General features: G+C 46.5%; 5 protein-coding genes across 9 annotated transcripts in view; 4 read left to right on the forward strand and 1 right to left on the reverse strand.

Moving 5' to 3' along the window:
* The first annotated feature begins 282 nt into the window (after positions 1 to 282).
* Positions 283 to 1,008, forward strand: LOC108029262 (uncharacterized). Its single transcript, XM_017101458.3, has 2 exons — positions 283 to 522; positions 581 to 1,008. Exons 1-2 carry the CDS (start codon positions 431 to 433, stop codon positions 918 to 920), a joined length of 432 nt encoding a protein of 143 aa, XP_016956947.1. The 5' UTR covers positions 283 to 430; the 3' UTR covers positions 921 to 1,008.
* Positions 1,009 to 1,347: 339 nt separating this feature from the next.
* LOC108029261 (splicing factor U2af 38 kDa subunit) lies at positions 1,348 to 2,731 on the reverse strand. The gene is made up of 2 exons (XM_017101457.2): positions 2,488 to 2,731; positions 1,348 to 2,408 (listed from the first exon to the last, which is right to left on the reverse strand). Exons 1-2 carry the CDS (start codon positions 2,529 to 2,531, stop codon positions 1,643 to 1,645), a joined length of 810 nt encoding a protein of 269 aa, XP_016956946.1. The 5' UTR covers positions 2,532 to 2,731; the 3' UTR covers positions 1,348 to 1,642.
* Positions 2,732 to 3,160: 429 nt separating this feature from the next.
* On the forward strand, positions 3,161 to 5,857 carry LOC108029255 (stress-induced-phosphoprotein 1). The gene is made up of 4 exons (XM_017101450.3): positions 3,161 to 3,327; positions 3,392 to 3,674; positions 3,742 to 4,849; positions 5,372 to 5,857. The coding sequence occupies exons 1-4, from the start codon at positions 3,319 to 3,321 to the stop codon at positions 5,442 to 5,444; spliced, it is 1,473 nt and encodes a 490-aa protein (XP_016956939.1). The 5' UTR covers positions 3,161 to 3,318; the 3' UTR covers positions 5,445 to 5,857.
* A 353-nt stretch (positions 5,858 to 6,210) lies between these two features.
* LOC108029149 (phosphatidylinositol 3-kinase regulatory subunit gamma) lies at positions 6,211 to 13,765 on the forward strand. The gene is made up of 3 exons (XM_017101280.3): positions 6,211 to 6,739; positions 7,345 to 8,230; positions 10,670 to 13,765. Coding segments are annotated over exons 1-3 (1,518 nt in total). The 5' UTR covers positions 6,211 to 6,738; the 3' UTR covers positions 11,301 to 13,765.
* A 1,339-nt stretch (positions 13,766 to 15,104) lies between these two features.
* Positions 15,105 to 24,318, forward strand: part of LOC108029054 (1-phosphatidylinositol 4,5-bisphosphate phosphodiesterase classes I and II) — a 45,636-nt gene continuing 36,422 nt past the window's right edge. For 4 of the 5 annotated variants that reach the window (XM_044094337.2, XM_044094339.2, XM_044094338.2 and 1 more), the window contains exon 1: positions 15,105 to 15,538. The gene's annotated coding sequence lies outside the window, so the exon portion shown is untranslated. Of the gene's footprint in view, positions 15,539 to 20,104; positions 20,460 to 24,318 lie in introns of those variants that run through there. The other variant, XM_017101116.3, reaches the window with a different exon arrangement.

Raw genomic sequence — 24,318 nt, forward strand, 5'->3', positions numbered from 1 at the left:
GAAGCTACTAAAAGAAGGATTAATTTTGGAGACCCAAATTTATAATGGAATGCCTTTCATTTTAGGCGTTCGTTACTTTAAACATTAATGATAGACTTATTTTTACCGAGTTGTGCTCAGAAGTGGGTTTAGTTTTTTTAAATATAGTCTTAAATTATTCATTGGCATGTGAGTGCTTTGAATATGGACCTATCCACTGTTCTTACCCATTCAAATATCATTTTGAAAATCGATTTTTCCGCCTTGCCCCGGCCAAAAGGTATAAGATTGCTTCCGTAAGCTGGCCACTCTCTTTCCAAGTTGCTGGTGTTTTTCATTCAAATTTAAGTCATGTCGTAACCCGAAACGCCTCTGAAACCACACAACACGACACCCAAATTCACAGTGCAGGCATTTCCGGAGAACTCCAGCCTCAGATCAGCACGCAGTCATGTCGACCGCCTCGAGGATCACTTTGGGCATGGCGGTCTCTGTTTCCACGGCGATCATAGGTTATGTGCATTATAAACAGTCGGCAGACCGGTAAGTGAGCTTTAGATAGGCCCAGTCACATCTATAGTCTGCTTACTTCACCTTGCAGCCTGAGACTCCACGACGGCGTCTTGAGGGATGTGGAGCAGCAGCAGCGCCGCAAGCACGAGAACACCTACACGCTGCAGCAGCAAATAGACATGACCAAGCAACTGAAGGCCAGGGAGGCGTCCAGCAACTCCTCCGACACGCCCGTACCTCCATCGAACACCCCCTCGCAGAGGAATTTCCAAGCGGGGACAGAGGCCAAAGACACGCCCACACCGAGTGCCCAGGAACCCGAGCTGCAGCAGCTTCCGCAGCAACCAGCTGCCGAGAAAACCGCAGATACCTCGCCAGCTGAAGCGGCCACTCAGGATGCTCCCAGCCCTCCATCAGACGTCGCTTGATCACCGAAATGCTTCTATTCTGCACTATTGTATACCTTAAGACAGACTCGGGTTAAATCAAGATATTTAATGATTACCTTTTATTTAACCGACTGTCCTTCGATCTAATTTCTTTTTTATGGCAGATAGACTAGAGTAAGAGATTTCGTTGTTAACTGATGGCATTTTAAAATTGAATTCCTCTGTTGATCACTGCCGGAAGGTGAACCCTTACTGTATAAGAGCAATCCTAAATATAAGAAGTAACTTATTAGAAAAACTTAAGAAGCGTGGAAGAGATATATAATCCTTTTAGGTCGGATAATGAACAATAGCTGTTATTGTATAAGAGAAGCTTTGGGTCAACGGCGAGTTTTACCAATACGTACCATCTCAACAACTTCGCCCACTCCTTCCAAACACAGCTTCCAGCTTCCTCATTTCTGTATACATTTAGTATTACTCAATTTTATTATTACGAATGTGTGTATAGTAAATTACAATTCTAATGGGCGTTCGGTAAAGTATTTCGCGGGGGGTTTGTACATAGGTGGTGGTGGAACACCCCATCATTCTTTTCCTTTCTTCTCCTCTTCATTTCTTCTCGTCTCATCTCTACTTGAAAGTGATATAAAAAACGCGGAAAACTAACGCAGAAAATAAAATACACGATACTTGGCGTTGCTGCTTGTCCGTTGCTTTCTCTCTCAATTGCCACCGTATTGAAAAAATGTCCAGAATAGTTAATACCGTCCACCACCGCCACCTCCACCGCCGCCTCCTCCACCACCACCTTTGCGGCGGTCGCGATCGTTGCCGCGATCATTGCCGCCGCGCATGTTGTCCCGCTCGTTGTTCAAGTAGTTGCCTCCGCCGACGCCGTCGCCACGGCCGCCACCCCGTCGTCCCGGCGAGCGGGACCTGCTGCGGGAGCCGCGACGGCGACTTCCGGGCGAGCGGGAACGGGAGCGGGCTCGGCGGCGGCGGGAGTAGAGGTACCTCCGCAGCTCCCGCGAGATGGGCTTCAAGTGCATGAAGTTGCAGAAGCCGGAGCGGGTGCACTCGCCCATCTCATACTGGCGACAGCAGGCCTCGCGGAAGTCGGTGACCGGCGAGAGTTCCGAGTAGACCGGCCGACCGCCGAACCACCGGTTGTTCAAATCATTTGCCGCCTTCTCCGCGTCCGCCTCGTTGCGGAATTTGATGTAGACATTGCCGACCAGGTGGTCGCCCAGGTTGTCGCACACGTTCATCTCCTCGATCTCACCGTACTTGTCCTCGCACTCGACGAACACGTCCTCGAAGAAGTTGTCGTAGTGCTCCTGCATCTCCTCGTCGGAGACATTGGCCACCAGATGGGAGCCGTCCGCGGATTTGGCCGAGTTCTGCGGGTTCACGTACAGATTCTGGAGCAGCACCGTCTGCGAAAAGGTGGGCTTGTTGTGGATGCGCGAGCAACGGTCGCCGTGGCGGCAAGCGCCTATCTTGAAGTAGAACGAGCAGTTTACCCTGTGGAATGGAAAGTCGAGTGCAATTCGGTCAACTTATAAGCCCCGCGAAAATATGTGTGCCATGCGACTCCGCTTACTTGTCCTTTTCCGTGCCAAAAATGGATGCCAAGTACTCGGCCATGTTGGCGGCTCTGCTGTGCCGTTGCTGCGCCCAAAATGTGTAACTTCGCTGCCCGCTTGCCTCTGCGACGCGTTCGAACTGCAATTAGGTGCGGCGCCTGTGTATTTTCAGCCTATTTTCAACTATTTTCGGATGCCGCACGTAGAAAAGCAGCGTCTGGTCGTGTTTTGCACGGCGTTGCCAGCCTCGAATCCAGAGTTGCAACAGAAATCGATGTTTAGTCGATGCTGGCAATCGATGTTTTCGTGCAAATATCGATTGTTTTTAATTGAAAAGGATAGCTTCAAGGTTCTTTAAATTTTCCGAGGATTTTCAGGACTTTATGGCCAGTACCGAAAACAAACAAAATAATTTTTATAAATAAAAATAAACAACATAAATTGGCACTAGCTCTGCAGAAGAGGATTAAGGTCTAAGGGATCTTGAACAGACTTATATTTATTTAAGAAAAAGCTACATTAATTTCATATAAATGAATGCATGTTTAATAAGTACCATTAATAATTAAATAATTTATAAATATAGCATTGTGTAAGAAGGGAACCGTGAAGCTATTCGCCGGTGCGTGTCCTCACTTTCATCCAAGTTCCCAACCGCCCTGGAAAGACTCCGATTTTTAATCTCGGTTGCTTTGACAACTCTGACGACTTGCTTCTAGAAAAGTCGGCATTTTTCGCATTTTCACTTCGCACTGCACATTTCGCAGCGTGTTTCATTTAAGAACTCTTCAATAAAAAAAGGGAAAAAGGACAGCAAACAGCCAGAGTCATCCGCTCCGCCAGTAGAAATGGACAAGGTGCGTGGGCGGGACAAAGGAGAGGCGTGGCGATCTAAAACGCTTGCGGTTCTTGTTCTTGCAGGTGAACGAACTCAAGGAAAGGGGCAACCAGGCGCTAAACGCCGAGAAATTCGACGAGGCGGTGGCGGCTTACACAGAGGCCATCGCGCTGGACGGCCAGAACCATGTGCTCTACAGCAACCGATCGGCGGCGTTCGCCAAGGCCGGAAAGTTCCAGGAGGCTCTCGAGGATGCGGAGAAGACCATCCAGCTGAATCCCACCTGGCCGAAGGGTTACTCTCGCAAAGGAGCGGCCGCCGCGGGCCTGCACGACTACATGAAGGCCTTCGAGGCTTACAACGAGGGTGAGTCTGCTTTCAGGCCATAACCATGAATCACCACGACCTAACCTCACTTTGGTTACCCACTCAGGCCTCAAGTACGATCCCACGAACGCCATACTGCTGCAGGGTCGCACAGACATCACTGCCTCTGCCCTGAACTACATGCAATCGCACGGCGATATCCCTATGGACGTAGACCCTCAGCAGACGCGTAGCCGGCGAGCTCCGTCGCCACCGCCAGCGAAGCCCGCTGAGCCCCAAAAGCCCGCCGAACCGCGGGTGGAGGACATGACTGAGGAGCAGAAGAAGAAGTACTTTGCCAAGAAGGAGAAAGAACTGGGCAACGCCGCCTACAAGAAGAAGGATTTCGAAACGGCTCTGAAACACTACAACGCTGCCATCGAACACGATCCCACGGATATCACGTTCTACAACAACATCGCTGCCGTTCACTTCGAGCGCAAGGAGTACGAGGAGTGCATCAAGCAGTGCGAGAAGGGCATCGAGGTCGGTCGCGAGAGTCGCGCCGACTTCAAGCTGATAGCCAAGTCCTTTGCCCGTATCGGGAACACCTATCGCAAGTTAGAGAACTACAAGCAGGCGAAGATCTACTACGAGAAGGCCATGTCCGAGCATCGCACGCCGGAGATCAAGACCTCGCTGAGCGAGGTGGAGGCCAAGATCAAGGAGCAGGAGCGAATGGCCTACATTAATCCTGAGAAGGCCGAGGAGGAGAAGGAGCAAGGCAACCACTTCTTTAAGAAGGGCGACTACAGCACCGCCGTGAAACACTATACCGAGGCCATTAAGCGCAACCCGGATGATCCCAAGCTGTATAGCAACCGCGCCGCCTGCTACACCAAGCTGGCCGCCTTCGATCTGGGCCTCAAGGACTGCGACACTTGCATCAAACTGGACGAGAAGTTCATCAAGGGTTACATTCGCAAGGGCAAGATCCTGCAGGGCATGCAGCAGCAGTCCAAGGCCCAGGCCGCCTACCAGAAGGCCCTGGAGCTCGATCCCAACAACGCGGAGGCCGTCGAGGGCTACCGCCAGTGCTCGATGAACTTCCAGCGCAATCCCCAGGAGGTGCTCAAAAACGCCATGTCCGATCCGGAGATTCAACAGATCCTCAAGGACCCGGCCATGCGCATGATTTTAGAGCAGATGCAGAACGATCCCAATGCAGTCAAAGAGTAAGTACATCTATGTGAAATTATTTGTAGAACATGAGTATCCGATACTTGAAAGTTTGAATCTGGATGTTTCGGAGGTCAAGGTCTAGAACTTTCGGTTTTCATGGCGGACTGGCCCATGCGAATTTAATTAGCATTTATTACCAGCTAAAGGCCTTGGTAATTACATAAGAGTTTTAAATTAAACAGGCAAATTTGGCAACTCCAATACAACGCCTTACAACTTATCAGCAAAAGAACATACAAAATTTGTACTGGAAAGTTCAATAGCTTTACAATTTCGGGGGCTTGCGTGAAACGATTAGAATAGCGCTGTATTTCAATGATAAAACACCGTTGTCTGATATTTATAGACTACAAAGGAAAGGCGGTCAGAAATAACTCTTTATCAATGTGAGAATTATAAGAAGGGGAGAAACCTGTTTTGTGCCCCTGCAGATTTCGATTTTACCCCCATCTTCTCGAGTATCGGGTACAAGAGTGTTTTGAACTCGCTTTTAATTAACAACCTTTATTTTGCAGACACTTGCAGAATCCAGCCATCGCCGATAAGATAATGAAACTGCTGGAATCGGGCATCATTCAGATACACTAGGCACTCCACCCCCAAAAACACACCCTCACACTCACCAACTCACACACACCATATTGATAAACATTCAGGAGACAAACCCCAACAATACGCATTACACAAAATTTATGGCACCTCCAAGCTGGTTAACTAATGTATCGTTTCTGATGAAACGGGCCACAATTAATGCTAAACGTAATTACCTTAGAAATCGCAGCGCCTAAACGCAGAACGACGATAAACTACCACTAACTAAAGAAATTAAAACTAAAAGGAGAAAACGAAGTCATTGATGAATGTCTGCCTAGTTGATTTACGCAGATGGATGGAGTGGCTCCACACGTCAAGGTTCTTATTTTCTTACTACAATAAATATGCTGTAGCTTAGCTCTAAAATAAGTTTTTGAATGTAAAATAAATGAGTCAAAGAATGGTAAGCCATGACTTTGAATTTGCCGCCAAAGTGTTGAAAGGGGGATGTAGGGAGTGTTGAGCACTGCAGCCGCTTTTCACATTACGTTTTATAGGGCTGCCAAGCTTTTAAATGGGGATAGTTGCTGATTCGAATTTAATTAGATTAAGTGCAATTGTAACCAACGGTGGAATAAAAATATTATTGGCTTCTCGAAACTGTGTCTTAGAGTTGTATTGTCTTATACCCGTACTTTTAAGTTCTCATGAAACTTGACTAACAGTCGTCAGCCCTGTTCCTGGTGCTTACGTCATTGCCCCGCCGGTTACGTCGTTCCGCGCTGGCCAACACAGGAAACCGTCAGTGTTGGCAAGCACGTGTGGGCAGCTTACTCGCAGCAAGTGGCATGGCAACAACAGCGCTGTCCAACACCGCACGATTTCTACCCGAAAATAATGGTGTGCTGATATATAGTGATTGATTTCCGATTTCTGTCGTCCAACAGCGTCGTACGAGAATGTGTTGCAGCAGCTGCAGGTGAAAAGAACCCACGCCAACGAGGAGATCCGAACAGTGCGTAAAAGGCACCAGAATACGAACCTTAAGCCAACCATTTTTAACCAGTGTCGTAGTGTCCATCGTGTGCGTTGGTGTTGGTGCGTGGATGCGTGCGTGTGCGTCGCCCCTTGTGTGTGTGTGAGTGCTCCGTCGAATCGCGAAATCGAGAATATAGAAAGATGTGCTCCATTCGCTGGTGGTGGTGAGCTATAGCAAAGGCTATATAGCCAGCCGACGAGCGAGTAGTCCCCGCAACGAAGGTCCGCATCCAGATCCCCCGTTTTCAGCACCCCAGCATCCAAATCGCCAGAGTTCCGACCCATTGAAAACCCCACAAGGGCCACAAAAAGTAAGTATTTGCGTTTCGGGGGCGCTTGGCAACAGGCCCGAGTGCGTTGGAGCGGGAGGGCGCTAGCGGGAGGCCGGGGGCGAGAGCGAGAGGCCGATAGAGAGAGCCGGGACGCCAGCGATTACATGCCTCGTTTTTACACAGAGTTGTTGTTTCTGCCTCGGCTTCTGCTGGGCTGTTGGTAGCAATATGTGGCCAATATTTGTTAATGGGCTGGGAAGAAACGGGCCCCTCGTACACCGCTCCTTGCAAGACATCGATTTCTCTAAAGAATCTACTCCACTACAGCTGATTCACAGTCATGCGTTGCCACAATCGGTGCAGGCAATAGGAGTTCAGTTTATATGGGATCTGTGGGATGTACAATCATTCCCCAATCCTTGTTGACAAACAAGTTAATATTCACTTTTATTTAGTTTTAATAATTTGCAAGTAATAATAACTTGAAGGAGTCAACTTAGAATTCAATGGGGAAAACTCAGTCAGTCAGTCTTGGAAATTGCCTATTCATATGCAAAGGCAGAAAATGTCAGGCTTCATTCGCAGCCAAAAAGCCGTAACCCCTTTTGATTCCTAGTGCTACAACCATTTTTCGTACCTTTCAGTGATACCCTCCCCGCTGCACTACTCGACGATGCGGCCACAGGCGCCCGGATCGCTGGTCGATCCCAACGAGGACGAGCTGCGCCTGGCGCCGTGGTACTGGGGCCGGATATCGCGGGAGGAGGCCAAGGGCATCCTGCACGGAAAGCCGGACGGCAGCTTCCTGGTGCGCGACGCCCTCTCCAAGAAGGGCGAGTACACGCTGACCCTGATGAAGGACGGCAGCGAGAAGCTGATCAAGATCTGCCACATGGACCGCATGTACGGGTTCATCGACACGAAGCTCTTCAACTCGGTGGTGGAGATGGTCAACTACTACAAGGAGAACTCGCTGAGCATGTACAACAAGGCGCTGGACATCACGCTGAGCAACCCGATTGTGCGCACCTGCGAGGACGAGGAGTCCCAGCCGCACGGGGATCTCTGCCTGCTGAGCAACGACTTCATCCGCACCTGCCAGCTGCTCCAGAACCTAGAGCAGAATCTGGAGCAGAAGAGGAACTCATTCAACGCGATTCGGGAGGAGCTGCAGGAAAAGAAGCTGCACCAGAATGTATTCGGGAATGCGGAGAAGATGTTCCGCAATCAAATCAAGCTCAACGAATCCTTCATGAAGACGCCTGCGGATGGCCCGTCCGCAGAGGCGGGAGGAGCGGGCGACGAAGGCCCGGGGGGCGCATCCGCTGCGGCCAATGCCAATGCTCGCCGGAGTCTGCAGGAGAACAAACAGAGCCTGCTCAACCTGCTCGAGGCGCTGCAGGCCAAGGGTCAGGTCCTCAACCAGTACATGGAGGGCAAGAAGAAGGAGGAACTGCTGCTCGAGCGACAGATCAACGCCCTGAAGCCGGAACTGCAGTTACTGCAGTTGCGCAAGGACAAGTACATTGAGTAAGTCCGGTTTTAAAGTATGCCAAGCTCTTAACTCAAGAACCTTTCAAAAGAAAACAATAGGAATGGAAATAGACGGGGGTTTCCAAAACTTTTGTCTGTGACCTGTTCGGAAAACAGTTTATAATGGAATAATGGTGTACTGTCTTTGTACTAAGGTAATGAATTTAGGCAAATACAAATATTGAGGCGTTTCTTTCACCAGCTGCAATATGACTGCAGTTTGCAGTTTTCAGGCAGAGAGGGAAGGAATTTTAATGCCACTCAACGGTTCTGGTTCATTTTACACACGGCTCAGTTGGTCGATCACTCATTCTGTCCGAGTGTCGGCAGCTCGTCTGACCGATACGATACGATACCGATTATAATGGCATAACACTGTTAGCGGCAGCGCTCCCGCTCCCGCCCATCTCCCGGATTCTCAACGCCGGCGAAGAATCTACGTGCCTGGCCAGTCGCCTTTTCCATTCCCTCCCTGGCATGCCATTTTCCTGCCATACAGGCAAGCTTCCTACGTGAAAATCTTTGCAGATATTTAACCAACGCTCGTTGCTCAGATAGTGCCAGATATATGCCCTGCTGGAGGGGATGATAAGGTGCCCCCTCCGACAGGGAATATTTGGTTACCTCTCACCGCCTTCTTATCTGCCTGATTGCCGAATCTTGAATTTTGGTCTCCAAATCAAGGCGTTATCGGGTCAATAATATGTGCAATATTTATTTATGTGCGAAGTTTTATATATTTTTAAGCCTTATCAAGGTCACTTTGTATGGGGGTAACTTTTTAATTCGAGCTAAAACGTTGGAGAATTTCTTTCAAATATTTGAAGAACCCCTTATCGGGTGCTTCGTGGGTATGCCTTTAAATTTGTGGACTGGCTGTTTGCATATCAAGGTCACAGTAAATAATACAAATAATTTACTATACAAAATGCAAGTTTAAGCGGTCGAAAGAGAGTTCTGTGGCCCAGTTGTTATAACAAACGAGGGTCTTTCTTATTTTACTCAATTGTTTTCTGCAAGAGAACCGACCGCATGGGGGGTTTCGTCCCCTTAATTTTTGTGATTATTAAACTTGTTCGTTTCTTTGGTCTCATCTACGCGCTTCCCACAATCTCCGGAAATTCTGCTGTAGGGCGAAAAGCGAAAAGCAAGAGGTGACTTTCGCCTAGCAACAGGCCTTTACTCTTGAGAGTACGTCATCGTTGGATGAGCTTGCTCGGTTTCTATGGGTATTACCTAGAGTGTGGAAGCGGAGCGAGTGATAGCGCTGGGGAAGGGCCAGGGGAGGGGGGCCTCTAGATAAGGTTAGTGCCCTGCTAAAGATAGCTTGCTTATCAGACATTATAAGTCTGCCGAGTGCTTAATAATTTTCAAGCTTCTTCCCTTCCATATGCCTAGTGTCTTTCCATATAATTCTCCGCTGCTTTTCGCAAACCCTTGCTGGCCTCAAAGGTTATGGCTTCGGTGTCTCTAAAGTTGCCGAGATTAGGCCACCACCGTCATGAGATAAAAGCCTCCGAGTCTCCTGCTCTCTTACTAGACTCCGCCCAGATAAGATACAAGTCTTTCGGCAGCGGTACTAAGTTTTGCTGCGTTGTCCTATCTCGGTTTCATCGAACTAACGATCCATGATATCACCCTGACTGTGCTTATCGCGCCTTGGAACTTAGTCACTTGGATAGCCGCCGGGCAACAAAGAGTCCCCCCCCTGATTGCCCGATGGTCCGATCGTGATGCGGAAACCCGCGGGTCTAGGCTTTCGTAGACCGAACGGCGACCGGAACACGGCCGTCGCATTTGGTTATCAAGCGTTGCGCCGTCAGTTAAAATTGCACACGGTTAGATCAGGCATCGATATCAGGGCAAATCAACCCTAATGATTGCTCATCGGTATCGCTACAGATCGGAGTAGAATAATAGCTAGGCCAAGAAAGACAAATTCCCCTGGGATCATCATCATTACTTTGTTTATTTAACATTCTAAATACTTTCCAAGGAATGAGTGATATTATTGTGTATAATATAGTTATATTTAATCGATTAAATTCGGAACATCAGTCAGATCCGTAATTCGTACTAAAAGCTGATAAGATAAGGAGGCATCGTCATCAGGGTGAATCGAAATGAATTGCGGATTAGCCACGCCTTGAACGTCACGTAGACCACACGCCTCCAAGAAAAATTTTAGGTTCTGTTTCATTAATTGGTGAAACAAATATCCAAACCATTTTCCGAACCACAGTTCCAAAGGGAGTTTAAATTTCCAAAATCTTGAGTATTGAGGACTAGTTGGGCCTTCTGAACTTAAGGAGCAAATAAATGTGTTCCCTTACACATTGTGTCCTGGACAAATTTCTTTTGTAATGCCAAGAAAATTGCGTAAAAGTAGTATTTGAGCTCCTCTAATGTTCGGAATCTGCTCTTGTTTTCCCACAGGCGCCTGAAAGGCTTCAACCTCAAGGACGACGATCTGAAGACGATCCTGGAGATGGGCTTCGACAAGTGGCTGCAGCGCCACGAGACAGTCTCGAATCAACCGCACAGCAACGAATCGCTCTGGCTGCTGAAGGAGGCCAAGCGCAGGGATGCAGAGGAGCTGCTCAAGCACTCGCCACCGGGCACCTTCCTGATCCGCGTCAGAGATGCGGGCCACTATGCCCTGTCCATTTCCTGCAAGAGCACCGTGCACCACTGCATTATTTACGAAACGAATAGCGGCTTCGGATTCGCCGCTCCCTACAACATATACCCTTCGCTGAAGAAGCTGGTGGAGCACTATGCCAACAACTCGCTGGAGGAGCATAACGACACGCTGACCACGACGTTGCGCTGGCCCGTCTTGTATTGGAACCAGAATACCCAGCAGATCTTGACCCAGTTGCAGGAGGAGATGGATCTGGAGTACGAGCAGGCGGCCTCCCTGAGGCCTCCCGCGATGATGGGCAGCAGTGCTCCGATTCCTGTGGGTCGGTCCAGGGACCAAGACCAGGTGGACGGCATCGGAAGCCTCGAGGCGGAGTCGGCTCCGGCCTCCATTTCGCCCTCGAACTTCAGCACTTCGCAGTAGAAGCTGCGAGCCCAATCTCCCGCTGAACGAGCCCTTAACCTCAGGCTAGCTATCTATCTCTCTAAATCTAAAGCCCTAACTCTCTCTATCTCTAGATATAAACGCGGTTGCGGTCCAAATAATAGCACTGCAGGCTCTGTCTGAAGGCTTTAACTTGATATGTCAGTGTAGTTCTTTCGTAGAAAGTCAAACAATTTCGTTTTAGGTTCAAAGTTAAACAAAGAAATCCCGTTCTGCAGCTGTTCTTCGTAGGAATAACCCAATAGCAGCTGTACGCGATTACTTGAAAATGTATTCAGAATAGTTATTTAACTGCCAAGATAAAGGGTCCCTGTCACAAAGTTATTTCCTTAACTTAGCGCTTCAGCTATTCGAGTTGAGAGCCAAGTAACACTTACTACTGATGTTACTCGTGTAATGCTATTATTTCGGCCATCCTCAAGTATGTACGTCGGCATATTTAGGCTATATATCTGTGCACGATTGTTTTCTGTGTGTGATGGATGGCGCTGGCAGTCCAACTGTCCCCGCTTTCCCCAAGTGTCAGAAGGCTCAGAAACAGAAAGGAAAAGAAACAACCGAGTAAACACTTTTGGTGATCAAGTTTGATGTCTTGCTAGAAGCTTTTGGTCGAAGAACGAAATTTTCTTATTGAGAAAGTAATCTTATAATACGAGTATGATTAATTTTATATACATATATATTTTTTGTAATACTGCATTTCGCGTGATAATTGATAAGTCATGCTATCTGTTGTTGTATCAACGCCCTCTCCCGTATCCCCATAATTATTGTTATCACGCTGCGCGTTGTCTAAGGGGGCGGGGTACGGAAGGATCGTGAAGAAATTTTCTGCATTTCTTCAGCACATTTTGTCGTGTTCATGTAAATATTCTAAAAACGAAACAAAGGAGCAGCCAGCCAGCCGCTTGCGAAACGTTTGCGAAATCAGGTTAAGGTTTTGATAACCGACCCCGCAACGCTCTTGGGCCCCCACCCTCGCTCTAATATTTGTTGTTATATTATGATTGATTTAAAGTAGTTCTAAGTGAAATCTACGTACGTTTACTCGATGTGATCAGTTGATTGTTGCTAAAATAGTATTTTCCTTTAATTTTTGTCGTTTTTTTTCCAATACAAAGCCTTAATTTTCATAAAAACACAAACACACCCCACACATAACACTCAGTTGAAACAAAGAAAAATAAATGTACAAAGGAAAAAATGAATTCAAGAGAACTTCACACACAGATACAAAAAACAGAACAGCAACAGGAAAAAACAAAACAAAGTGCAATCGAAAATGTAATAATTAAATTTTTAACGTTTGTTAATTTATGCAAGGAAAGAAACAGGAAAAGACAAAAAGTTGCCCATTTATAACAAACCGCTGATTAAGTTTTTTACACAACTGATATTTAGCACATAAATGAAATGCATGCTTAGCCCCATCTGCTGGCGTTTTTCAAAGATACTCTTTCCCAACGAAATGTAAATTCAACAAGTTGGTTTAACATAGTTTCTGTGCAATTGATAACTATATTGTTGTAAACTCTTCAAGGTAATGCTATATTTGCTTAGCGCTAAAATGGTGGTTGGGAAAGGGTATTTGCCCAGCTTACCTTGTTCTCTTGTGCCAGCCTAAAGTTCTAAGCCAGTTGAAAACCTTTCGAGCTTCCCGTTTGCATTCTCCCCAAAATTGGTATCTAAGCCGAGCGATCCACTTACAAGCACACACAACACAAACACTGGCGCCTCTTTCAGATATTCAGATATTTATACGTTTAATTCCTAGTTTAACTTATTTAACTCGTAACATGTGTGTTTCATTTTGCTTAAATTCTATGAGATTTTGGCGGATCTCGTACGTTGTAGTATTTATAAGTTTTAAATTTAGTTTGTAAAGTGCGTTTCAAACAAAATACAAATGAAAAACAAAGCAAACCAGTAGCAGTGGAAGATTAAATGTATTCAAAATATGATTGATCGAAACCGATATAATGATTGATAACTGATAGATGATGTCTTTTGCCATACCTAAATGTTAAATGGAAATATTTGTGAATTTTTTCTATCTTTGCTTCTCGTCTGCATTTTTGGCGCAGGCCGGAACAAGAGGAATTAAAAATGATAACAAGGAAGGCGACGAAACTAAATGTGAAACGAATTGCAAATTTGTTGTATTTTTTTATATGAATATATATATATAGGTATTTAACCATACATACTTATTAAATATGTATGCTCTAGAATGCTATATGTTGTAGATCGTAAGCTATATGTTGTAGATCTTTAAGCGCTAACAGCAACCACAACGGAAACAACAACAACCATTTTTTGTAGTAGTTTTTTAAAGAGACGGAAAAGGCGAAGAAAACATTGTATGTATTTGTATTTGTGTCTAAACAAAATGTTCGTAAATAACACAAACAAGAAGAAACATAATAAAATCGAAAGGAAAATAACCTGCAAGAGAAGTTTACATATAAATATCCCGCACCCAAAATATTGACCGATTCTTCGGCTGTGATGCAGGTTTCCTGATGACTTTGCTCCGGGTTTCTGCTTTCAATGAACCCCCATCGACTGTAATCCGCTGAGCTGGGCGAAAAGCTATCGCAAAAAGTGGAGAAAAACGAACCAAAAACGTATATCACGAGTCCGCCCATCGGTAGAAAACATGCACACCCCAAGTGACTGCCTTCCCATTTTGGCGGAATCGTAATAGAGTGACCCAGATATCAGTGTTGAGCTGGTGCTCTGATCCCCTTCTGGATGGGCTTACTTTACAGAGTTACATAATTGTTGTGGGAATAATTGACTTGAATGGGTGTCTTGCGTTTCTATCTTAAGGTGTAAACAGATACTTCATTTGTATTAAAAACAAACAAATTAAGGAACAATAAACTAAATGAATGTTCAAGGTTTGAAGAAAAGTTTACATTTAATTCAAAGTTTACATTTAATGCTGATGCTTAAAAACTGACGTATTAAATTAACTTTCCACTTAAGAAGTGATCGATGGGCTTTGGATAAAGGTCAACACTGTGCACGATATTTTGCTATCTTTTGCGTGCAACAAGTGAATTGGTATATAAACTGCCCTACCCCAACAAATTATTTAAATAAAGGATTTAGTTTTTAACAAGCATATTTTTTAACAATTAAATTTATATCTGTCAGAAGGACGGCATTCCCTTGACTGGGCTCCCATAGTTGTTTAATTATAAGGATCATAAGTTAAGATCTTCTTCTTAAAGTCAGAGAGTTCTGGTGGTTCGTATTCAAAATATTTATCTTTCACATCAGTAATGCTAAAATTTGTAGTCGGAAAAGCTGGTGAGGGGATATGTTCACCACGGCTCTCCACCCGCTGCTAGTATATTTTCCTCTAAGGATTTAGAATTGGGTCCTCGAATATTTCTTGTATCGCAGAAAAGCATAGTTTTTGGTAGTGAGAATTATTACTCTATTTTGTTAATCAAGATCATGATTTGAAAAGCCCGCCCAATTGAGTGTTGTAGCACGCAGCCTCTAAGCGCTGGCGGACAGTGCTAAGCGAACAGCATGATAGGATAAGCTACGAATCAAAAAATAGGTTCCTTTTTAATAAATTTAAATCCGATTTATTGGCGCTTGACTTTTTTTCAAAGTTTTGCTCAAATTCAACGCCTATTACTTGACCAGTTGCCAAAGTGGATATCAAAGCTTAACCAAAAGTATCTATAAAATAGCCGAACTGAAACTGCCAAACCTTCAGCACCATTTGGTATTTTCCAACAGGCCGCCTGCGGTCACACTAATCAACAGATTTTCGGACTGCGCTGCGGCAGTGGCAGCGTTTCTTACTCGCCGTCGCGTTTTTTGGGCTTTCGGGTTTGTTTTTCTGTTTTAAATTGTTGAAACATCGCGGGGGTGTTTTGAGGCATTGAGGACTCCAGAACCGCGGACGGCAACTATGATACATCCGAGCAAAAGTGCCGCGTGCCAGTGACGAAAATAAACCACAACAAACGCAGCGTGTGACTTGCGCTTCGTGCTTGCTGGTGATGCTGCAACAAAAGCAGCAAAAACAAAGCCCGCAGCAACAACAACAGCAGTTCCCGCAAAATCTCGCCAAACTTTAGTTGCCTGCAGGAGAACAACAATTCCTTTCTGCATTATTACTTCATAACAGAGTGTCGCTCTCCCGCTCGCTCCGGAAAAGCTCAGCTTTTGGCTCTCTCTCTCTCACCCAGGTAATTAAATGTGTTTAATTCTGTTAACCTCTTAATTATAAAAAGGCAAATAACGAGTGTTCGTGTGTGTGTGCAGGGAAATAAATCAAAAATAAAGAACGCAACAAAATATTGAATAACACAACATGACATTAGCAACCAACGGAGGCAGGTGCTCGCTCGCTCGCTCGCTCTCTCCCTCTCTCCAAGTGGATCGTCTCCAAGCTTTGGGATGCCGTAATCTCGGCTACTTACTCCCCGGGGGTGGGGAGGAGGAGGGCTCAGCTGTGGGCGGTGGGGGCCAATCGATCGGTGGGAGTGATCTCATGCCTTGCCTTTGTGCTGCGCTAATCAACGCCGCTTATCAGGCGCTCAGGGGTTGAGAGGGGTCAGCAGGGGCGCAGGTGGCAGGGGGCGGGCGCGCCAACAGATAGTCCCGGGAGAGCAGCCGGCGCTCCAAACTCTTTCACTCTCTTCCGAGAACCGAGTCGGCGAAGAATCCAAATCAGAAGTAAATAATGTGATAATATCTATGAGGTGCGTTTTAAACCCAGAAACGGTGAGATGTTTGAAGCCCACCTTTGATATACTTTGTTTTTCTTAAATTCAGATATGACTAGCGCTTTATTAAGTAAATAAATTACAGTGCTTATTCATCTATTTATTATGATTCGCTTCCCAAAAATCGTCGACTTTTAGTGATACAAAATAATACAAGTTCTTTATACAATACCAGAATTCGACAAAGGTTCTTCGAATATGTGTATAATGAAGAACTTGCCCACTTTGTTACATTTAACAGAACACCTTACCCCCGTATGGGACTCCGAATTCTTCAGCCCTGTTACTGTCTCCTACCAATTTCCTTCATGCTTTATATGGCATATGCCTGTTGTTCTCCCATAATTCTGTCATTATCTTGCCGTATATTTGCCGCCTCCTCCACTTCGATTGCCCTGCTCCCCCAACACCCCCCGCACTTGCCTCGCTCACAAAAACAACAACCAGAACAACACGCTGTAAATTATTTTTGTGGGCCGCGCCCAGGCGCCATTAAAAAGCCGAAAGAAATTTGGCCGACGAGGGAGGAGGGGAGGGAGTGTGCGGTGAACACAAGTGTATAAAACTGGCAGAACATGTCGCACACAACTTTAATTACAATAACCACGCGTCATCGCAAAGTGGGGGCTTTCACCCCTGACCTCCCACCCTCGCGCCCGCTCTCCTCCTTCAGCCACGCGTGGCCGGAGACCCTCCCACGACCAGCCCCAATCAATCCCTCGGATTCAACCTTTCACCTGCCCACTCGGCGCTCGGCGCTCAACGCTCTATAAATAAATCTCATTAATAAATTAAACGTTTTAGCGCAGGAAATTCCTTCTGCAGCACCCACAGCCCACAACCCACAGCCCATCCCCAAGCCGCCCTGCATGATGAATTAGAATTTCCTCGAGAGACCCGAAAAAATAATCAGACATGATATTATAATTTCCTCGAGAGACCCGAAAAAAAACCAGACTACACCCGATTCGATCCGACACGGCGACGTCATCATTGCTTTATAAATAAATCAAATGCGAATTCTGAAGAGTTCCTATTTTCATTTCGTGTGCTTTCTTTGCGATGTGCTGCATTTGGCAAACGAAATCTGCCGGTATTTTTATTCGGAACCACGTAAAACGCTCATTTCTCTTCATTCCCAGTTTGCAATTGTTTTTCTTCGCTGGGCCGCGCGCGTCTTCCATTATTAAAGGAAAGCACCGGCGAACCAGGGCACCGCACTGATAAATAGACTCGATTATGAGGGAATTATCATGGAAATGGCCTGGCTGTAGTTTTTATAGAAACCTAGGGTCCCATGCAAATTCTCCAAGCAAGTGGATCACGAGTGCCCAAACTGCTGGCTTGTGGTTCCATCGCTATGTGGGTCGCACGGTCTGCACCATTGGTTATTGTGTAGTTGGTCCTCATTGCGGTTGTGCTGGATAATCCCCTTTATGTTCTGGCAAAGTTTTGGCTGAAAAGAACTGCCGTGTTTACTGGGCTTGGCTTCCGAAAAGTTTCATTTAGTTACATTCGTCTGGGAACTCATGACCTTTGTAAACAAACAGGCCGGCAGATAAAACACCTGTAAATCCCCACTTCAAAGGCCCAGAGCCACCCACGCACAGTGGGCTCGGGCGGGAGGAACAATGGGCATGGCGGGTCTGGCACCACCGAATTCCCAACGGATGCCAATGTTTTATTTGGATTTAAAATTCTCTGCGCGCTGTGTTAATGCACGCTGATTTGTTTGGGGGAAAATAAACAATTTTGAAATTTATTTAGTTGGGGATCCAGGGATCGCGAGCAGTGGAATGCCATTTGATCCCATGTGAGTCTGCAGGCGAGGCTGCTCTGCCGCGCTTTACGGCCGAATAAATATGCAATGAAAGCGCTAGTTGCCATAAGTTGTCCAAGTTTATGGCTGCTTATCGATCTTATGGCCGCTTTCGGGGACTGCGCCCCCGGCTCACCCGTTCCCAGTTCCCAGTTCCCAGTTCCCCGGTGTTTGGTGACCCTGGCTGGGCGTGAGTCACGCTCCCATCGCCCGTTCGGGGACCACCATTTGCATATCTTTGTAGTCCACCGAGTGACCTTGAGGACGCCGAGCCGCAATCAATCAAGCGTACAAATAAAGGCGGGCGGCGGGCGGCGGGGAGAAGCATCTTGCAACTTTCGCCTCTGTGGAAGACAAGAACAAAGCGAGTCATATGTATCTCACGGATAAGGGGCTGATACAGAAGCATTTGTCTCACCTTGTCAATCACTTTCCGGGTGGTGGGGCGAGGGGCGGAATTTGTGAAAGGGGTGAACGGAAGGGAAGCTGTGGAGAACCACCACCGAAATATGTGGGTCAGGTCTTCGATGCTTTCCCGCGTACTGATGCCATATTTTCCGCCGCCCCTCGGCGCTGACACATTTTCCGACTTTTGGCCGATCTCTGATTTCCTATTTCCAATTTCATTTTCGTATTTTCTTACCCTACAACTAAGTGATCAGAGTATATGAGTTTGAGATATGGGTACTACTTCTCAATTTTAAGCAGAAACTATTATTAACTTATTTGAAATTAATGACAAATTATGAACTAAGTGCATTACACAACTTCTCCACTTAAGGGTTACTCAGTTTGGTTACCCAACTCATAGAGACCACGGCTAAAATCAAATTTGGGCAAAGTATCACGTTATGCGATACAGAAGCAATCGTTTGGCTAGGGTATTGGAAGACTCAGACCACATGTATCCGGGCCTCCTGCTGTCGATGGTTGGTTCCTCTATTTTTTCGTGGCACATGCGCGCGTTCCGAGTCCGGACAATTTGACGCTGTGCTCACGTACGGCGTATGGCGGGGCATTAAAATTAAATAAATATATATGAATTCCCGGCAGCGTTGGGTGGCGGCAAACAAACCCAAAATTCAAATTCAAACCGGGGCGAGGCGAGGCCCACTCGGCGTTCGCCCAAATTGGCAATTTTAATTTGATTTTCTGACCGTTTCAGATGCTGATTAGGCGATGTGATGTCCACGCAGAGCCCGCCAGTCCCGTCCCCGGCCTCCACCGAGGGTTCTGCCAAACTATTCAGCAACTATTATCAATTCTGGTGTGCCAAGGGGGCTTGCGCTTGCTTGGCATTGTCGGCCGAACCCCCTTTGTTGTTGCCCCACTGGCTTGTTTATTTGAAAATTATTCCCCGCTTGACTTCCCCCTAAAGAAAGGCTCCCGGAGAGTGGGGCAACCGTTTTCCTCTTATCAAAACATGGACATTTCGCCGCGAACGCTTTTCCCAAAACAAAAACAAAACCTGGCAACGCAGAGAGAATGCCTCTCGAGAAGCGAGGGAGAGAGAGAGAGTTCTCGGGGAAAACAGAGAAAGTGCCACGGAAGTGTGTAACATGGCGAAAGCTCTTGTATAACATTTTCCGAATAGCATGGGTCTGTGGGTCAGGGGGTTCCTGGCGGGATGGGAACTCACCCGAATTTGCACGACCAGGGGCGGTGGCTTAAAATTGGGAGGGGTGCTTATGCCTAACTCCATGGCACGCAAACATTTACAATGTCGTACTTTAAGCCCTTATGGAAGTTATAAAAAAACGTTAAGCTTTATTTACACTTTCTAGTTTTGGAGACAAATTCGACCTAAAGTTAGGAATTTCGCGTGGCTAAGTTCTAGAAATGTTCCTTAAAATGATTCACAAAAATTCCCCTTATCACCAAAGTCAGGACTGAAATTGTTGGTGCTTAATCAGTTATCAGATTGAAAAGTTTCCAACAAAGGTCAGTAGGTCATGCGAAACGGTTTCCCTACAGCCCAGTTGCACCCCTAGCTCACCCTTCGGCTACGCCCATGCTCGCTGCTTGGTATAACAGATTCTCGTGGCGTTTTCGTTTATTTACAATTTGACATTTTGCAAGCGCCCGAGAATCGTTCGGTAGAACAGTGGCAGTAGCTCACCTTCGGAGAAGCTTCAGCTCTCTCGGTTTCGCACTTCAGGCAGCACTGAAATTTCCACACAGCTTTTCCACAGACATTCGTCGTTCGGCGAGGCGTTCGGTCGTGTCAGCGGAAGATTTCGAGAGCCCAGAGCCAGCCGAGATTTTCCCTGGAGGAACCCCTCTCCGGGTCCCCGAAATCCGCATCCGTATCTGCAGCAGCCGTGTGCGAGTGTGCTCCTTCGTATCTGTGCTAAGTGACTAAGCCGAACAGTTAACTGTAAACTAACTAAAACTGAAACAGGAAAAGTAAAGAACAAACCCAAAGCAAAGTCCCCCAAGCCAACCACCAAGGAGTTCGTCTTGCCTTGCCGGGTGCAAAATCTGTAATTGAAATTCGCCGCTTACGAAATTCAAATTGCTCCCAACGAGAAGTTCCATCTGAAAGTCAAAACTTCGGCACAGGTAACTCACCAACAGAACCTTTTCAATCTTCAGGAAGTTTCGAGGGCGGGGGAATACGATTCTCGGCTGCGGCACCACACACGGAATTAAATCAAAATACAATCCCATTCAATTTATTTGCTCAACATCGCTTTTTTCACGGCTGCATAATTGAAAATTGTGCCGAAAATGCTGTTGCCCTCTCCTCCTCCTCGCCCGTGCCTGTTTATAAGCAAACTCGTCGAATTCTATTTGGGCTTCACCAAATTATGTGTGGTGCCTCGTTCCCATTCGCGTTCCTTTTCAAGTTCAAATATTTCGCTTTGATTTGGATTTGGCTTTAGAAAACTTGAAAGATCTCTGTCGATAGCTCGGCTGGAGCTGAAATGTGCCGATCTGTGGCGGGGACGTGGGGCGTTTGTCAATGATTTTGCGTCGCCGTCGCCGGTTGTACTTGAACTCGTAGCTCGTAACTCGTAACGCGTGGCGTGGCGCGTATCTGGAGATCTTTGAGATACAGTTGCTGGCTGTGGAAACCCGAGAGCCGGCCAGATAACGCTTCACTGGGTCGCGCGTGAATCACGCGAAGCCATGGCTTCTGGTTGGGGAAGGTTCAGCGATAAGTAGCAGGAATTTCCAGGTCCTTAGAAAGTGATTTGAATGGGTACACTGCTGCAATTTCGTGGAAAACCCCTACAACAGTCCCTGGGATAAGGGTATTGTGTTCTTGATAAAAAATCGATCAAGATTCATGGCAACAATCAACTTATTATTTCTCTGTAAAGTGATTTATACGTAAATACAGAAAGTATTTTAAAGTCCCGACATCCGTCGGCGTTTGTCATTTCCTTGATTCCCAGTTTAGTATTAGGGCACTCATGTTTCCACCAGCTATATTCTGCATGTTCAAATTAACAACCCAACTTGATTTTGCAATTATGGAATTCAATTGCCAGAGTCCAATTCAATATCAATTAGCAAACAGTCAATTTCAGAGGGAGGCGGGCCATCAATTGAAAGGGGAATCGAAGTCTGAAATCAGGTTATGGCCAATCTGGGCGATGAATTCGAAGCGGGAGAACGGCAAAAAGCTAATGAGCAGAGCATCAGATATCACATCAGCTCGTGCTGCCAATTAGCGAAACGCTTTAAGCTTTCCCGCTTTCCATTTCGCAGCATCCACTTGCGTGTTTAGTGGGTCCTGTTTCAGTTGCCACTCGAGGCATTTATCAAGTTGCGGCCCAGCTGCACCACTGATATGCAATTATCCCACTTGATTGCCGCACCACGCCCTGCCATCTCCGCCTGCCACCCGCCTCCGCGGCAAAGGCAGCTAGTTTCAATCATTCAAACACAATTAAGGCATTAAAGGACACGAGCGCCAGAAAGGACAATTAGCCTGCGTGGGTGTGTGCCCGCCTCATTATGCTGACATGGCCATCCTGCTCCGCTCCTCCACTGCTCCACCTCCATCTCTATCTCCGACCCCACTCGCCGCCCGCCCCACCCGTTTTACCACTTGAGGCTGCTCATTAATTATTTAGCAGCCGCCAACGCGCGACTGCAAAACTGAATAAAAGTCGCGCATACGCAGCGTTGGCCACGCTGAAAATTAAACAACTAGCGCGGACATTAGTACACTGGGAGAAAGTGGGTTACTTATGCTGGTTCTCACCATTATTACTCAGCCACTGTAATAATTGTAAGCACTGTCTGAAAAATAAACCTACTTATTTCGAGTTTGTATCTGTGAAAGAACCTGTCTATAAAAAGAACCTTTTGTATGTTTCACATCCATTTTGATCTTCACTCTATGCTCCTTTACCTAATTAACCCTACTTCCCGGCGCCTTTCTCGCCGTGTTCCCCACTCGGCTGCTCTGGGTGACACACCAACGCACAACGATCTATCATTATAATGAAGCGTCAAATCTAATACGTCGGACTATCCGACCGACATGGGTGGAGTGGTTAGTGGTCGGGATGGTGCTTGTGGGGGGAGTTTCTGCTCCAGCTCTCACTGCCGCGGCTGATGTTGTTGCTGCCGCCTCCTGATAACGTTGACAAACTAGATAAAAGCGCGATAAAAATCAAAGAGAGGCGAAAAAATGTGCGCAGAGACAAAAACAGAAATGTTATAAATAAAACAAAAGACGGAGCAGAGACGTTACTCAGAAATTAAGTATGAATTTTGTATGGGATGCGAGATATAAGCCTGATAAGGGGGGCTGGAGGCGACATGATGAGGGGGAGGAGACTCTATGAATATGAATGAGATGCCTGCAGATTGTTGGTTGACGTTGCTGTTGTTAATGAGCGATAAACTGCCCGAATTGCCATTTATTGCGTTTATGCCAGCGGAAGAACCGCGGTATGCTGATTTTTCAAGGATCGTGTTTTTGTCGATTTTGTATGAAGCTAAATCTTATTTGAAAGATATACTTTCACAGTATTGCACACGGAAGTAAACATTTTTGCAGAAGGTTCCATAATAAGTATCCCGAGTTCGTATTTCACCAACGCGAACCTTTTTCTGCTCATGTAAGCGAAGTCCAAGCTGATTTGTGCGTGCTTTCCCTGTGTTTGTGTGCTCGTATCTCTGAGTTTGTTTGCGGTGACACTGAAACGCGGTTTTAATTAATAATTATCATTTTCTGTCACAAATTCATTTTGTTTGCGGTGGCTTTATGTAAAATCGCACTCCACTCCCTCCGCCGATGCCTCCGCGCGATTATGCGTGACCGCAGTCAGCGTGGAAAGCTGTCAAAACTCGACAGATCAACCTTGCCGCAATCAAAGCCTCTGGCTGACACTATATAGATATGGGATAGAGACTCACGGGGAAGGGGCAGAGCCGTATCTGCGCAATCGAAGTGCCTGGCAAACAAATTAACAGCCGAATGCACATAACTTAAGCAATTAATTTGTTTATTTTGGTTATCCGACGTGCAGTTAGTCGAGCAATTACCTGTAATCGGAATCCGCGGCAGTGGCAGACGATTTATGGTGGTTCAAGTGGTGCGCGTGGTGCAGGTGGTGCCGATGGTGCTGATGGTGCTGATGGCTTGGTGATGATCGGACAGCCAGCCTGTGTTGCGGGCTACAGCGCTATTTATATGGAAAGCTATCCATCATGGCAGATAACGATTGCGACTTAGTGGTGGCTAAAGTTAAATAGCCAGTCCTGATAGCATGCCAGAGATAATAACCAATTTAATAGCATATTAATTTGGCCATACCTTGCCTAATCCCACTAAAAGGTCGCCCAATCCTCGGAGGCCCCAAAAGTATGCTTCCCATTCTGAGCCCCCATATCCACTTCCCAGGTTGATTTTACACTTCAGCGGAGGCCAATCAAACATTGAACCCATCGCCAGCGTTATAAATAGAAAATTTAGACAAACAACTGCCACGGGCGGTCGCATAGGGGTGCCCAAAAGTGGGTTGGGGAGGAGGATTACCTCGCGTGCAATTGGGAACAATTGTTTTGTCAATATTTTCACAATTTGCCTATTGGCGGGCATAATCCTTCGGCGAGGGGTCACTAACACAATGCAAAAGGAGGAATTAAATGAATGACGAAGTGTTCGAATTATAAATTGGAGCCGCTCGGCTGGTTTTTCGTCAGTTTTCTCGCCCTTGCAGAGCAAAAGCCCCGAAAACAAAGTGTAACAAAAGTTTTCCAATTGGAGCGCCCCCATACACCCACAGTTAATGGGGGTGTATTTTTGGGGTTTTCAAGGATCCCGAGGAAAACTCAACTTTCCGCTGACGGAGGTTTCAAGCAGAACAACCAGAAACAACTGGGAACTCGATTTACGGCCGGGAGCTGTTGTTTTGGGGTGTCATTGAACTTAATTTTGTTTTTCTTTTGCTTAACC

The sequence above is a fragment of the Drosophila biarmipes genome, chromosome 2L, assembly GCF_025231255.1.
Source record: "Drosophila biarmipes strain raj3 chromosome 2L, RU_DBia_V1.1, whole genome shotgun sequence".
Taxonomy (NCBI): Eukaryota; Metazoa; Arthropoda; class Insecta; order Diptera; family Drosophilidae; genus Drosophila; species Drosophila biarmipes.

Coding starts and splice junctions, on each gene's coding strand:
- LOC108029262 (XM_017101458.3), top strand. CDS start 431: ATGTCGACCGCCTCGAGGATCACTTTGGGCATGGCGGTCTCTGTTTCC. Junction 523..580: donor TATAAACAGTCGGCAGACCG/GTAAGTGAGCTT, acceptor TTCACCTTGCAG/CCTGAGACTCCACGACGGCG.
- LOC108029261 (XM_017101457.2), bottom strand. CDS start 2,531: ATGGCCGAGTACTTGGCATCCATTTTTGGCACGGAAAAGGACAA. Junction 2,409..2,487: donor TTTGGCACGGAAAAGGACAA/GTAAGCGGAGTC, acceptor TCCATTCCACAG/GGTAAACTGCTCGTTCTACT.
- LOC108029255 (XM_017101450.3), top strand. Junction 3,675..3,741: donor CTTCGAGGCTTACAACGAGG/GTGAGTCTGCTT, acceptor TTACCCACTCAG/GCCTCAAGTACGATCCCACG. Junction 4,850..5,371: donor GATCCCAATGCAGTCAAAGA/GTAAGTACATCT, acceptor TTTATTTTGCAG/ACACTTGCAGAATCCAGCCA.
- LOC108029149 (XM_017101280.3), top strand. Junction 8,231..10,669: donor CGCAAGGACAAGTACATTGA/GTAAGTCCGGTT, acceptor GTTTTCCCACAG/GCGCCTGAAAGGCTTCAACC.